We start from the raw sequence: 13,737 nt of genomic DNA, 5'->3' as shown, positions 1-13,737 counted from the left end.
GGAACCCTTAGGGAAATTTCTAAATAGTGAATGATACTTTTTCCGGTCAAACTGTTTTGTATGGACTTTGGAGGGTGCTGTGGTGGGGGGTTAAAAAATGAAAATATTGTCAAACAACACATCAATACTGTTACCTGTCCGGCTCGGTTTTATTGTGTGAACATGGCCCCCTAAATAAGAGATGGCCCTCCCCCTTAAATTTTCTCAAAAATATTTGTTTACTTTTTCCACATTATTTTCTTACCATTAGTAAGGGTCAATTTTCTCCTGGCTTCAATACGCGTGACGTAGTTTGGCACCCATTAAAATCCTCTCTCTCGTTGCGACATTTTTAGTTACGTTGAACATCAGTATTAAATCAGTTATAACACATTACTTTGTAAAGTCCTAACAATAAATTGCATTGTGCTTTTTTGTAGTTATAAATTTTAGAATCAGCACCAAATGTAAAGTAGATTTAATTTGTTTTTTTGGGGCCCAGAAAAGCATACTTGAAGCTTACTACACAATGTCCTCGCGTTTTTCCCGCAAAATGATGTTGAAAAGTTGCCCTTCACAGTCATTTAAGCGGGGCGTAAATGTGGCGTTTAAGGAGCAGTCCTCTGCATAGGATCTACGTATGCACCAGGGTGACTCTTAATTTACTGAACGATGATGGTACATGTGGTGATCTGTGTTTAATTTACAGAATATTTGCGTAATCTTCTCTTCATTCTAATACAGCAATCAATATTCAGTTTGACTAATTTTAGGATTTTCATATTTAAACCCAAGGAAGGGAAGGGATTAGCTATGCTGTTAGCAAAATCCCACGCGGAGGTCCCGGGTTCGAATCCTTGGATTTTCTCTTCCTAGGAGCTTCTTACAGCTCACTGTCCGGAGGCCGGCAGTGCACTGAAAAAATAAACCATTAAAAGATAATAAAACTAAGTTTATTACTATTTAGTTGGTAATTTCACCATTTTCAAAGTAACTTTGTCAGTGCTGTTTAGTACGAAGAACCGTGTAGTTTTTTTTAATGGTATCAGTGTTTACACTATTAACCAATCAACAACTAACTGTGTGTTTAGCAATAACTGGCTGGTAGGTTTTTAAATATTGTAATGTTTAATAAATTCTACCAAAGACGAATACACATAGATATTATTTGAGAATATTATCTCCTTAAAATAGAGGGGAACTGGGCAATATCTTGAGATTTCGTTAAAAATCTTTTCCCTTTCTTTATTATAATTAGGGCAGACCATAACCACGTGTTCAAAATCCTCCGTCTCATTACATCTCCTACAAAGAGGAGAGACCAATTTACCTATTCTAAACAAATATGACTTACATATACCATGGTTTGCTCGCATTCTATTTATTATGGTAACAGTTCTTTTACCAAAATAACCATCTTTGAATCATACTTTGTGGTTAACCTGTGGCACCATGGTTTTGTAAAATAAGCCCTTATCCGAATTTTCAAATCTCCGCTGCCATTTTTCCATTATTTTTCTTTTTACCCAGCCCTTTAAATCTGATAGTGGAAGAGGGATCGCTAAATACTCACCAGAACTACTTGGCCTCCTTAGCAAGTAAATCTACTGTTTCATTATTAGAAATACCACAATGAGCTTTGCACCAACCAAAATTCTCTAGTTCTTTCCTAGCTTTTTTAGCTTCGGCAATGTTAATTATTAAATGATTAGCTGATGCCAACTTCCAATGATACAGGGCATCTAAGGCGCTTCTACTGTCACTAAATATGGTGATATCTGTAGCACTCAAAGTGTAAGTGTATACCATCGCCTAATGAATGGCGATCAGTTCGGCTGTAAAAACGGTAGAATAGGCAGGCAGTTTAAACATTTTTCTTACATTGCTATTAGGATCAAAATAGGCACACCGTGTTGTTAACTAGTGAGAATTAAGTATGATTCGAAAATTGAAGGAAATGAACTAAGAGAGGAAGTCATGCGAGTTTGTAGATACAATTTTTTTTTTTAAACATTCTTTAAACCTAATAATCATAAAGGCAATGATTTGAGTTACAACCCTGTAGTTGGAATCATTAGGCCTTAGGGCATAACCTTGGAGATTTCAATGGAAATTTGAAAAACTTTGGAATTGTCGCCCCTTTCAGAAATGGAGGAAACCCAATTACAGAAAAATGCAGTTGGTTCACCTGGAGGAAATAAAAGAAAATGGTTATTTTCTAGGAACCAAACCTAATTTTGGGAGGAATTTCTTTTTCTTTTTCTTTTTTTTTGAACCCTCTAGATGGAAATTTGAATAGGACAATGGTTTCTGTTGTGGACTAGAGATGGTGATGACTTCTAAGCGGCCATGTGCGATCTTTTTGCTGGAAACAAAGAATGGCCTCGGGGACGATGAACATCCTCTACTACGGAGTTCTACATCAATATGTAGATATAGCATTAGTTGTTGAGAGGGGATGGAAAAAAAGAAAAACCACTTTGGTTATGCCTTAGGAAATATCCGCCTGAAGCCCTTATAGTGTGTTTCTTGTTTGGAGGCAGGTCCAAAGGAGGTGGAGGTGGAGGAGGAGGAGGGAAAGGTGTATGTGACTGGAACAGGTACACTGTAAGATAGCTGGTTGAAAGTGGAAGGGCATTATACCTAGTAGACTAGGAAAATAACATCAAACCCTTTTGGGCATTTGGCTTTTGTAGTTTGTTCTAAGTAGGAGGCCGGTGGGTGGATGTTACAGGGCACAGCTTCCTCCCCCCAATCTGCTAGCAAGCAGCTCTTTGCCACACAAAACTCATCCTCCACAATCATAGCCCTTATCCCTTTATAGGCAGAGAGCTAGCTGTATTTCTCTATCACAAGCTGCTGTGTGGGGAACACATTGAAGTGGATATGCAGAATAGAAAAGAGAGAGGATTCCTTTTTTTGGGGAGGGGAGAGGCAATATCCAGGCCCACCACACACACACACACATTTCTAGATTGGCAAGCCTGGATCTGTTCTTCCGGTGTTATTGGCAAAGGAGGTACAGCCATCTCAATAATGGAACCAAAACCAAACTTCCTTGGCAGTATTCTACGATAATCTAGTTTTACCCGACTATCACCACAATATTTTTTATAATCTTAAGACCTGGAACACTTTTAGTCTTAGATTACTCTGGAGGTTCCATATTAACTTCCGCTAAGTCGTTATTGCTTCACAGAGAAAAGTTTTTCTCGATTAGCAAGTTCGCTGAAGACTCCTGAAGACTTTAATGACCATTTAACCTTTAGGAAAGATCTGTTATGAACACTCATGGTGACTTTCAAGTTTACCGCTCTTTGCATAAATAAATTTTCTTAAAAAATATGCCTCACTACCATATGTCTCACAACCACTCACAAAACAAATTAAAAAAATTACTACAGAACACGACAAACACAATAATCACCACCAAAAAACACCAACAACTCGAAAAAGACAATTTTTTTTCGAATCTAAAAAAAAAAACGGAATGGAAAGGACAAACAATCAAATCTTATATACGAAATTGAATGCAAAAACTGTCACAAAAAATATATAGGCGAAACATCACTGTATTTAAAGAAAAAAAAGACGGTACCAACACTCTTACGACACTAAAACTAAAAAAGAACACCACAGCACTTTCCTTATACATAGCACACAGAAAATCGTCACACTTTTGATTTTCCCAAACACAAAGATACTTAAATCAGAAACCAACACACATATATAAGACAGAAAACAGTTTAAATTTCAAAACAGACACGAACAATATAAACAACATATACGGCCAACTTACTACAAAAATACTTGTGACAATTGGCAACACTGACTTCCATACAATCTAACACATATCACACATAGACCGATCACACTCAGTCCCATGAACAGACAAGACAGAAGACACACCAACCCTCTAATGATGTAAAAACAGTATATTGTAAATTAGGTAAATAATTTTTGTAAATTTCGTTACATTATACATATTCATTTTAATAGAATCATTGTTAACACACTGTAAATATGTTCCACAGCCCTGAAGATGACCTAGTCCCTAGGTCGAAAGCTCGGCAGAATAAATGTATCATGACTGAAACGGGCAGTTATTTTTTCATCCTATTGAAACTATGAATCAGTCAGCAAAAAAAATAATGAACAGCAATTTATTTATTTTTAAAGTTCCAATAAAGCTCCAAGCTATCAGTAACAATACAGAATCTAAAACCGAATTTTCAATCGGGAAAATATATGGTGGAAAGTGTGAAAAACCCTTTAAGCTCTTTAATGAACGATTACTAAAAATGAAAATTAAAGAAAAACAATGTGCTTATTACTAGCCTTCGAAATAATAAAAATATGTAAATAAAGAGAAAGATAGAAAAGTCGTTCTTCACAATTTAATTAAATTTTTAGGAAAAACGTATCTATTTTTTCAAATATTTGTTGTTTTTTTTGTGAATTCATCCATCATCAGATGTTGATTAATTATTTTGGTGAAGATGTTCATCAAGACTTCACACATTTACTTATGCATGGATTTTATAACCGGAAGAATTCCTAGTTCCCAGGAAGTGAATACTGTTTTTATTTGTTAGCAAAAATGTTCGTAGTAAAGTATGTACTTCCGCTCCTGTCCGCGTGACACCTGATTGGTAGTTGGAGGTCTAAGCTCCGGCTGGGAAAAAAATAGCCGATTACTTTTTAGAAAACAATTTCCTCGCGTCCAATCGAATTTCTTGCTCTTAATCTAATTAATAATAGAAAATCGCATTTTTATTAAAAATCAAAAAAAGGTTCTAATTTTTGAGAATGAGCTGTTGTAGCGGAAGTAAAAGTTAACAAAAACTTACCCGTTGGGAGGAAGTGGATTAGCCACATATTCATTCAAGGATCTTGGCGTTCCTGCTGGGGGTATATCCTAGCCTAACAATACGAACAACGTTTATCATTGACACCTTTAAAACGTTCACAAAATACTCTGTAGAGTCTACAGAGTTGGTGTGCGATTGTTTGGGTTGAGTAATAGAGGCTACTTCGAGCTCATCACAGCCTTTTCGATACACTTCCACTCTCTGCATTTTATAATCTCTTGATACAGGCTACATCACTGAACACTCTTCATCACTGGACGCACAGGTGTAGAAAGCTCCTGAGGAAGAGTAAAACCAAAATGCATTCTTCCTAGTTTTAGAAACCGGGATCTCTGCATGGTAGTCCATGGCATCTTTGAAGTGGTGGAGCTAATACCCGCCCAGGATGTCTTTATCAGAAAGACTTTTAAAGGAAGCCTAAAAACGTTCTTCTTTTGTTTTTAAAGGAAAACCTCGAGGGTGTAGACCACCAAACGCGATCCGTGATCTCCTCCGAACCCGTTTAAAATGGCGCAGCTTTCAAGATGATCCTTAAAGCAGGTATTTCCCCTGACAATGGATGAAAATTGGAAACCGGTCAAGAATGAGAAAGATCTGCTGCTTCCATGGTTGAAAAAAAAGCAACGCCATTACTTCAGTGATCTTTCTAAAAATGAAGTCCTTTTTGCTCTCTAGACTATCCGTTATTTGGTTAAGTGGGAAAAATACTTTTTTCGAAAAGTTTTTATGCGCTGAGCAGTGAATGTACCAGTGGTTTAAAATTTCGATTTATCATTCGCTACGAATCTCATATATCTGCTGAAATCACACATACTATGAAGTATTTACTGTAATTGTAATATAACTTTGAGACGAAAAGGGCTTCCCCCTTCTCACTAAAGGGCTCCTACCTATGAACCAATGAATGTACGCCTTCCTCAACCATCTCTTGAGGCATTAATAACGGCGAACCTTGAAGATAACTTGCAAGGGAACAATTAATTAATGATGAGATTTGAAATGTTAGTGGTTCTTGTTAGAGCTTTGAAACGATAAGAACTGAAAATGTATGTGAGAGTGTTAGTTTGGTTATTGCATAAGAAGAGGTAGCTTTGTTGTTGACGAGCCATGTTACGTACATGAACATGGCGGAAGTGGGCGTGTTGATTCAACTTCGTAAAACCACGTAGCTATTGAAGCTATTAAATTCAATCAAACCCAACCTTCACCCACCAACCCCCTAGCCTCTTCTTAGACTTCTTACCCGCTATGTAAACATAGTACTATGACGTAGCCATGCGTGTATGTTAGACACAAACATTGACACCTCCTTTACGTGTTCATAATATCTCTAAACGTGCACAATAGATTTTACCGCCTTTGGTGAACCAAAAAGCAGTTCAAACAAACCGCTCTTATAAATATTTACAATTTATCCACTTACCTTGCTCAATGTAATTTAATTAAATTTAACCATAAAATGTTAATTAAATTAAATGGTGGTATTAAACCGGAAGTTTCATCATGACCAGACCACGGAAGGTTATATGTTGGTTATGTTCTTGAAAAAAAATCGACTCTCTCTCTACTTGCCAAACGTTTCAGCTGGGATGTGTGCCCTTTTCAGTGATTCTTGGAGATGATAACCCAGCTGTAAACTTGAGGATGTACTAGTCCGACTGAGCTTTTTATTAGGTGGTTCCTAAAATTGGTTTTAAGTTAGTTCAAGCTGTAATTAATCAAAGAAAGAATCTTTAAAGAGACTTTAATGCCTTCCGATTGATTGTTGATGATGCACGAATGATTGAGCAACTGTAGCGTGAAGAGCTAAGGTTGTAGTTCTTCATGTTGCTCCTCTCCAGCTATTTTAAGCCTTTAACCAAAACTAGGCGAAGTCTTACCTCATATATGTAGCTAGGCTGTCATTGCGTTGTTCTTCTTACGTATTGTTACGTCTATTTATTATGTGTGGAGGACTTTAATTGTCGTGTGGTCTTTTGGCCGCGAATGAAGGGGTACAAAATGTGAGCTATGTTTTTCAGAGAAAAAGAGAATTAAAGATTGATGAATAATCAAGTGATAAACAAGATGCTGAAAATATAGAGATGTCGTCTTCTTTGCCACATCATGGGTTTGATAGAATTTATTATTGAGTCAATTATGCTATTAATTATTAATCGATTATTAAATCAAAAATCAACTTATTAATTTTCTTTGTCAAGTGATTTAATTAACTGAGCCGTTCTCGATTAACACAACTCGATTAACTCCATAAAACAAAACAAAAAAGTTGAGAAGTACGATGAAATAATGTACATACGTAGTTTTTTATAATTCCGTTTATAATTTAAATTCAAATAGATTTACCGTTATCATTCAGCGCCTGCTACTTGAATTATTGTAACGATTCACATTGCGAGCATGGGGAATTAATCAAAATGGCTACAGAAATAAATTATTTATTATTTAATGGCCCAAAAAATGTTCGACGTTTAATGGTGTTAATCTTTATTATTTGGGAAATTTATTATAAATATAAAAAGAGCTATTACTGTACCAAGTACTTTGTGACACTTAAATTTAAGATATTTCAAAAAAGTGGAACTAATCGATTAGTGCTCCCTCTAATAACTAGTAATTTATCGATTAAGAATTAATTAATTCTTTGTTAACAGGGGAGCGACAGTTGGCAGGGACAAGATAATGACCAGGTAAGAATTGCCTTTTTTTTTTTTAAATTAAATCTAATTTATTTAATTCATCGTTTAATTGATTTTTGTTTAATTTAAATTAAAATTAATACATTGAAATAGTTGGTAATTGGTGAAAAACAGTTTTATAGTGTATTTCAAGGTCAAATAGTTGTTATTATTTGAACAAATTTTAAATTTGAACATCGGACTTGGTAAGCAGAGAAGTGTAGCATTGTTTATAGTTGGTGCCAGTGGTGACTCTGGAGTTGGTGTCTCTTAGTGGTGGGGGACCATATCTCTGTCCTTCTCGCACCATTCGCACTACCCGGCCAGCTACTGCGAGACTCCGAATGTTATATCACCTAATTTATTATTATAATTGATTAATCGCAATATTTGGTGATTAAATTTGATTTTTGTTGCTGAACTCTTTTTTATTATTTCTTTTTAAAGAATTAAATTAAGAAAACTTTGCCAACCTCCTTCTAACGACCACCTCCAAACAGCGGCCACTATGCTTTCCCCCGCCAGTGTCTGTTATGGAGAGGTTCGACTATATATATATATATACAGGGTGACCAGAGTTATATGCTCCACCCACTTTTTTTTTAAACGGCGGGAAATTTCGAAAAAATAAAAAACACGTATTTAATCATTTTTAGTCTAGTTTATTTTCAATGATTGACCCATTTTTTAAAACCCTTGTATCTCGAGATACAGCATCCAACTTTTGTTTTTCAAATGGAACGTTATATTTTTTGTTGTATATTTTTATAGTATTTGAGCTCCTAAAAAAATAAAAAAAATTTTTTTGAAATCGGTTAGGTTTTTCAAAAGTTATAGTAATTTAAAATATGAAAAACAAATTTCAGTTTTTTGTCAAAATTACGTTATTTTTTTTTAAAGAATCTATTCAAACTGGGCACAACCAACGGATAGGCAAGCCAAAACTCTGGACTCACACGCTTTGCTTTTAGCAGCACTTGTGGTGGCGAAGTCAAGATCTTGGCAGGCTAGAAGTATTCGACGTACAACTTAAAATACGAACATTTATTGAGCGAATTAAGTGTTAACACTTCCTTCGACTTGATAAAGGTACCGGAAAAGAGGAGAACCGCGGCCTTCGAAGATTACATTTCTTCCCATTATCCGGGCTCATATCGTTTATTTACAGATGGGTCCAAAATCAATAATAAAGTCGGAAGTGCTGTGTATGATCCGGTTCGGAACTATTTTACGATAATTAAATTAGAAGATGAGGCATCCATCTATACAGCGGAGCTAATTGCTATTTTAACGGCTTTAAAATATATTTATTCGTTGTCGGAGAAAAAATATACCATTATTAGTGACAGCCAGAGTGCGTTGTGTAAATTATCACATATACACACCCAGTCTGCAGGAATGAATCACATTATCGCAGAGATTGTAGAAACTATTGCCATTTTTAAAGAGAAGGGAGTCTGCATTAATTTTTTGTGGGTAAGGGGTCATTGTGGTATAAAAGAGAATGAAATTGTTGATACACTTGCAAAGGAAGCCACCAATAGTGGGGAAATGGCTAATTATAAATTACCACACACCGATATCAAGGGTATAATTGCAAAAGCAGCACTACAAAAATGGCAGACAGATTACAATAATGGTGATAAAGGTAGATTCTATAAAACTATGGCAGATCAGTTACCTAGACACCCATGGTTTAAGGGAACTGTCACTAATAAATGGGTTGTTACGACAATAAGCAGGCTGAGAGCGAACCACGCGGTGTGCGGATCGTATCTACACAGGATCAACAAAAGGTCCTCTCCTCTTTGCGTAGATTGCAATGAGGAGGAGGATTTCAAACATGTAATAATGATATGTCCACGTTATGTGGTAGAAAGGAAACGCATGTTTGACGATATATACAGGTATTTAGATGCACCATTTCGCTACGAAGACATTATATTCTCCACCAACATTTATGTGCTTAAGTCGATAGCAGAGCTAGCAATGAAATATGAATGTATTTAAAAGCGATAGCCGAATTAGTATGAATGGAAGAAAATGCTTAGAGAAGGATTACGTGATTTTAATTTTGGTTAAGCTCGCAGAAGGATGTAGGAGCACAGAGTGCTGCTCCATCCATTAGCAGTAGTTTATGTAAATAGCGGTATATAGTAGAATGATGAATGTGTGAAGCGAATGTATTTGTAGGTAAGAATGGAGAGTAAGTGATATTCTAGTGATAAGCACCTAGACGATGCTGGCTGTATGGCGAAAGCCAATGCCAAAAAATAAAAATAAAAAAAAAAAAAAAAAAAAAAAGTATTCGACGTTTAGGTTGTTTTTTTCTACAACCGGTTGGTGTGGAGTTTTAGGAAATCAAGTAATCGGCCCATACTTCTACAGAGAGAACTTAACTGGTGAAAGGTATCTAACTTTTTTTTAAGAGACATTTTGCCAGTGCTGCTTGAAGATGTTCCTCTACAACGTCGGCTAGATATGTATGTCAACAAGATGGTTGCCCCGAGAGTGGTTCGAGGTTACCTGGACAGAAATTTCCATGAAAAGTGCTTAAGGGCTCATTGTCCCATCCAATGGCCACCTCGATCTCTGGACTTAACCCCAATGGACTATTTTTTGCGGGGATAACTAAAAAATAAAGTGTACAGTAACCTTAATCCCGTGGCTTCAGTCTATGATGTGAAACGTCGAATAACTCTAGCCTGCCTAGATCTTGACTTCGCCACCGTAAGTGCTCCTACAAGCAAAGCGTGGGAGTCCAGAGTTTTGGCTTGCCTATCCGTTGATAGTGCCCAGTTTGAACAGATTCTTAAAAAAAAATAACGTAATTTTGACACTAAACTGAAATTTGTTTTTCATATTTTAAATTACCATAACTTTTGGAAAACCTAACCGATTTCAAAAAAAAAATCTCAAATACTACAAAAATATGCAACAAAAAATATAACGTTCTATTTGAAAAACAAAAGTTGGATGCTGTATCTCGAGATACAAGGGTTTTAAAAAATGGGTCAATCATTGAAAATAAACTAGACTAAAAATGATTAAATACGTGTTTTTTATTTTTTCGAAATTTCCCGCCGTTAAAAAAAAAAGTGGGTGGAGCATATAACTCTGGTCACCCTGTATATACTATAGTGAATGAAAGATGGAAAACTAATTGAAGAAGAAAAGTTTGGACAGGAAATCACAATACGTGTGTGAAGACGGAAATAATAAATAAAATATAATAAATGTAATTGTAACAACAACAATAATACAGAAAATAAACAACCAAGAGATTTTATAAAGTTCCTCGTACGTCTGTGTAAACATGTTTCCGTTTGGAAGAAGAATAAAGTGTCATCTTCAGATGTGCTATTGTTTTGCCGAAATCACACACACGCACAGACGCACAGTCATACAGAAACACAGAGACAGAAGCTTGTTAAGGGCACAAAGTGTCGTGCTGTTGCTATATTAAGTCTAGACGGGGGGGGGGGGGGAAGAAGGTGTAGAAAGGCTCGGCTAGTTTCCTGAGTTCTGTGTACTCTATGAGCTTTGTGAACATTGGCAAGTTTTATAACACTTTATTGTTTGCCGAGAAAGCTTGACACTGCTGTAGCTACTACATAAACTTCTCCCTGTCTCTGTGCTTATAATTTGTCAAGCTTTCAAAAAACCAAAAACTTTGTACCTAATTTTAGTAAAAACACTTCATACAACGTCGTGTGAGTAAAGGTAGATTCTCTAATTGGACGCAGAACAATCTACTAAACATTTCCGCAAGTTTTCCGGCTGCCTAATGTGGCGTGTTTTTCTTCTACTCTGATTGGTCCGCGCCATTTTCCGGGTTTGACGCAAGCTTTCAAACCTCTAATTTCTGCTCGTCTCTTTCAATAAATAAAAATAGTATATTTTAAAAATATTTGATTACATTTTCTCAAATATTTCAGAGAGATCAGAAGTAAATGTTGTAAAGTGCAATTTGTAACCTTTGACTTTCTCATTTTAAGACAATCTACTTTAAAAATTGACTACTGGTCCATCTAAAAGAGTTTTCAATGAATTAAATAACTTGATAAACTAACATTCTTGAGTGCTCGTGAGCACGTTTTCTTGCAAAAACAAACGTAATTTCTCGTACGAAGATAAAAGGAATCCTGGAAAATGATATACCGCGTTAGAAAGCCCACATTAGACAAGGAAACTTTTTACAGAAAAGTGCCAGCACCTAGGTCTGATAATGATCACACATAAGGGCCTAATGAGTTTTCTTCAAAAATTTCGATTACTTTTATTTTTCCAGTATCCAGGAGGAAGATTGAGGTTGTTTGGAGAATAACTTATGCTTCGAAATGGTATCAATTTTTAGGAAATTTATCTGTCTTTCTTAATCGTGTCATCAGAATCGAATTCGGACTAAAACTTTCTGAGTAATAACATTTTTATTAGAAAAAAGTAATGATTTTAGAAAAAAAAATTAAAGTGACATCACTCAAGAACAGTGGACATCACTCCACTTTAGATGTACTACACACAGTAGGCCTATGGACAATACTTACTGATTCACTCTGTGTAGACCACTTTGGCGACCTCTGACTTAACCCTTCAGGTGTTTGATTCATACTTTTTGCTGTTTTAATTGTTCTGTATTTAGTTTTTCATTCTGCCCGCACCTGGAAAAGTGTCCTTTATGAAAATGCTTCAGATCACAAGTTTAAAGATTTTCCTTTTCGTTTTCGGAATTTAAAAAAAACATTTAAATTAATGTGGCACTTTCGATTGAGAGGTTTTGAGCAATAAATTGCCGTCGGATGGCGTTGGCTATTTCCTTTAAGGGCACTTCTTCTTCTTTTTTTTTTTTTGCACTCAAGGGAACTGGAAAGATCTATTTCCGGTTTTGAGGAGGTTTGAGTCGACCGCAGTTTTCCTCTCTTACGTAGCTGGTAAGAGAGAGGCTCTTAAAAAATTCAAAATACTAAATAGTAATGGAGTAAATGCTGGAAATATTAATTGAAGTGTGGCATTTTACGCTCCAAAGAGAGAATTTGCAACCAGCTGAACTCTGCTATCACCCGACAGGATGTTTGGGGACGAGGAGAGAGAGAATTCTCTTAGGCTGAATGCTTAGAGTTAAATTGGGAGCGGTAGGATGCTAAATGAGGATACATGGAACCTGGGACCAGGAGAGAGAGAGAGAGAGAGGATACAGCAGAACTGCCTGCATGTCTCCCAGTGGTGTACTACTGTTGATGGAAGAGGAGCGGCACTAGATACAGAGAGCACCACCAGTTTGGCGCTTCCGCTTCTAATGTGATTAGCTCACACTGTTCAGGACAAGTTAGGAGTTGCGTCACAGTTGTTGCGAGCTACTCATTGAGCTGGTTATGTTCTCCAGCATTCTCCAGCACTCACACACTAGACTAGGAGCACTTCATGTCTGTTGTAACACCATGTAACCGCTCGCAACTATCTAGTCCTCCAGGGTTTTCCTTCCGGCCCTGGAGAGTAACTCGCGCATGTGCAGTCTACAAAAAACCTGTCACTATTTACTCCTTATTTAAACTAAATTAACTCATATTCTTTGCTAAACCACTCCTATTTTTAGATAGATGAGTTTAAACAAATTTTATCGCGAATTTAACTAAATTTCATCAAATTTTAATTTCTTATTCATTAAACTTCCTAAATATGACGAAGTCTTTAAAATTTAATCGAAAAAATCTAAAGTGGACGTTCGACTGTGAAAATAGTCTGAAACTTCAACAGCATTCTTCGACGCCCAATAAGATCGTTCAGACTTTCGATTTTAATTTTAACACCGGAAATAACTGTTTCATGTTCTCTTGAAAACTAAAAAAAGTGATTTTAAATATTAATATTTAAATAAGTTACCAGCTGTTGGGTGGGTATATGCCTTAATTAAGATGCTTCTGGTTTCCATTAATTTAGAGCTCTTTTCTTCAATATATTTTCCAGAGGAAATTGTAGTTTCTTTGTTTTTCGCACAGCGAGTGGTGCTTCCTAGATATTGACTTCTGTCCCTCTTCCCAGTACTTCCTACAGAACCTGGGAGAGTGATTTCATCACCTCCAATGATGGGCTCAATAGATCTGTTTCGATCCCAGGAGCAATCAAACACGTAGTTAGTGATGGCGAACCTATGACCCGCGGGTCAGACACTAACTCGAAAAAAGTATTTTCTCACTTAATCAAATAACGGA

General features: G+C 36.2%; 1 protein-coding gene across 13 annotated transcripts in view; it reads left to right on the top strand.

Moving 5' to 3' along the window:
• The window catches only part of dlg1 (MAGUK family member discs large 1), a 775,373-nt gene that overhangs the window by 557,728 nt on the left and 203,908 nt on the right, over positions 1 to 13,737 (top strand). For all 13 annotated transcript variants that reach the window (XM_074136765.1, XM_074136768.1, XM_074136767.1 and 10 more), the window contains one exon: positions 7,505 to 7,540. In XM_074136765.1, the coding sequence (XP_073992866.1) occupies positions 7,505 to 7,540 (36 nt within the window). The remainder of the gene's footprint in view (positions 1 to 7,504; positions 7,541 to 13,737) is intronic.

This window comes from Rhodnius prolixus, unplaced genomic scaffold (assembly GCF_049639745.1).
Source record: "Rhodnius prolixus isolate KJV_2025 unplaced genomic scaffold, Rpr scaffold_5, whole genome shotgun sequence".
NCBI lineage: Eukaryota > Metazoa > Arthropoda > Insecta > Hemiptera > Reduviidae > Rhodnius > Rhodnius prolixus.
This window is presented reverse-complemented; position numbering and strand designations above follow the sequence as displayed.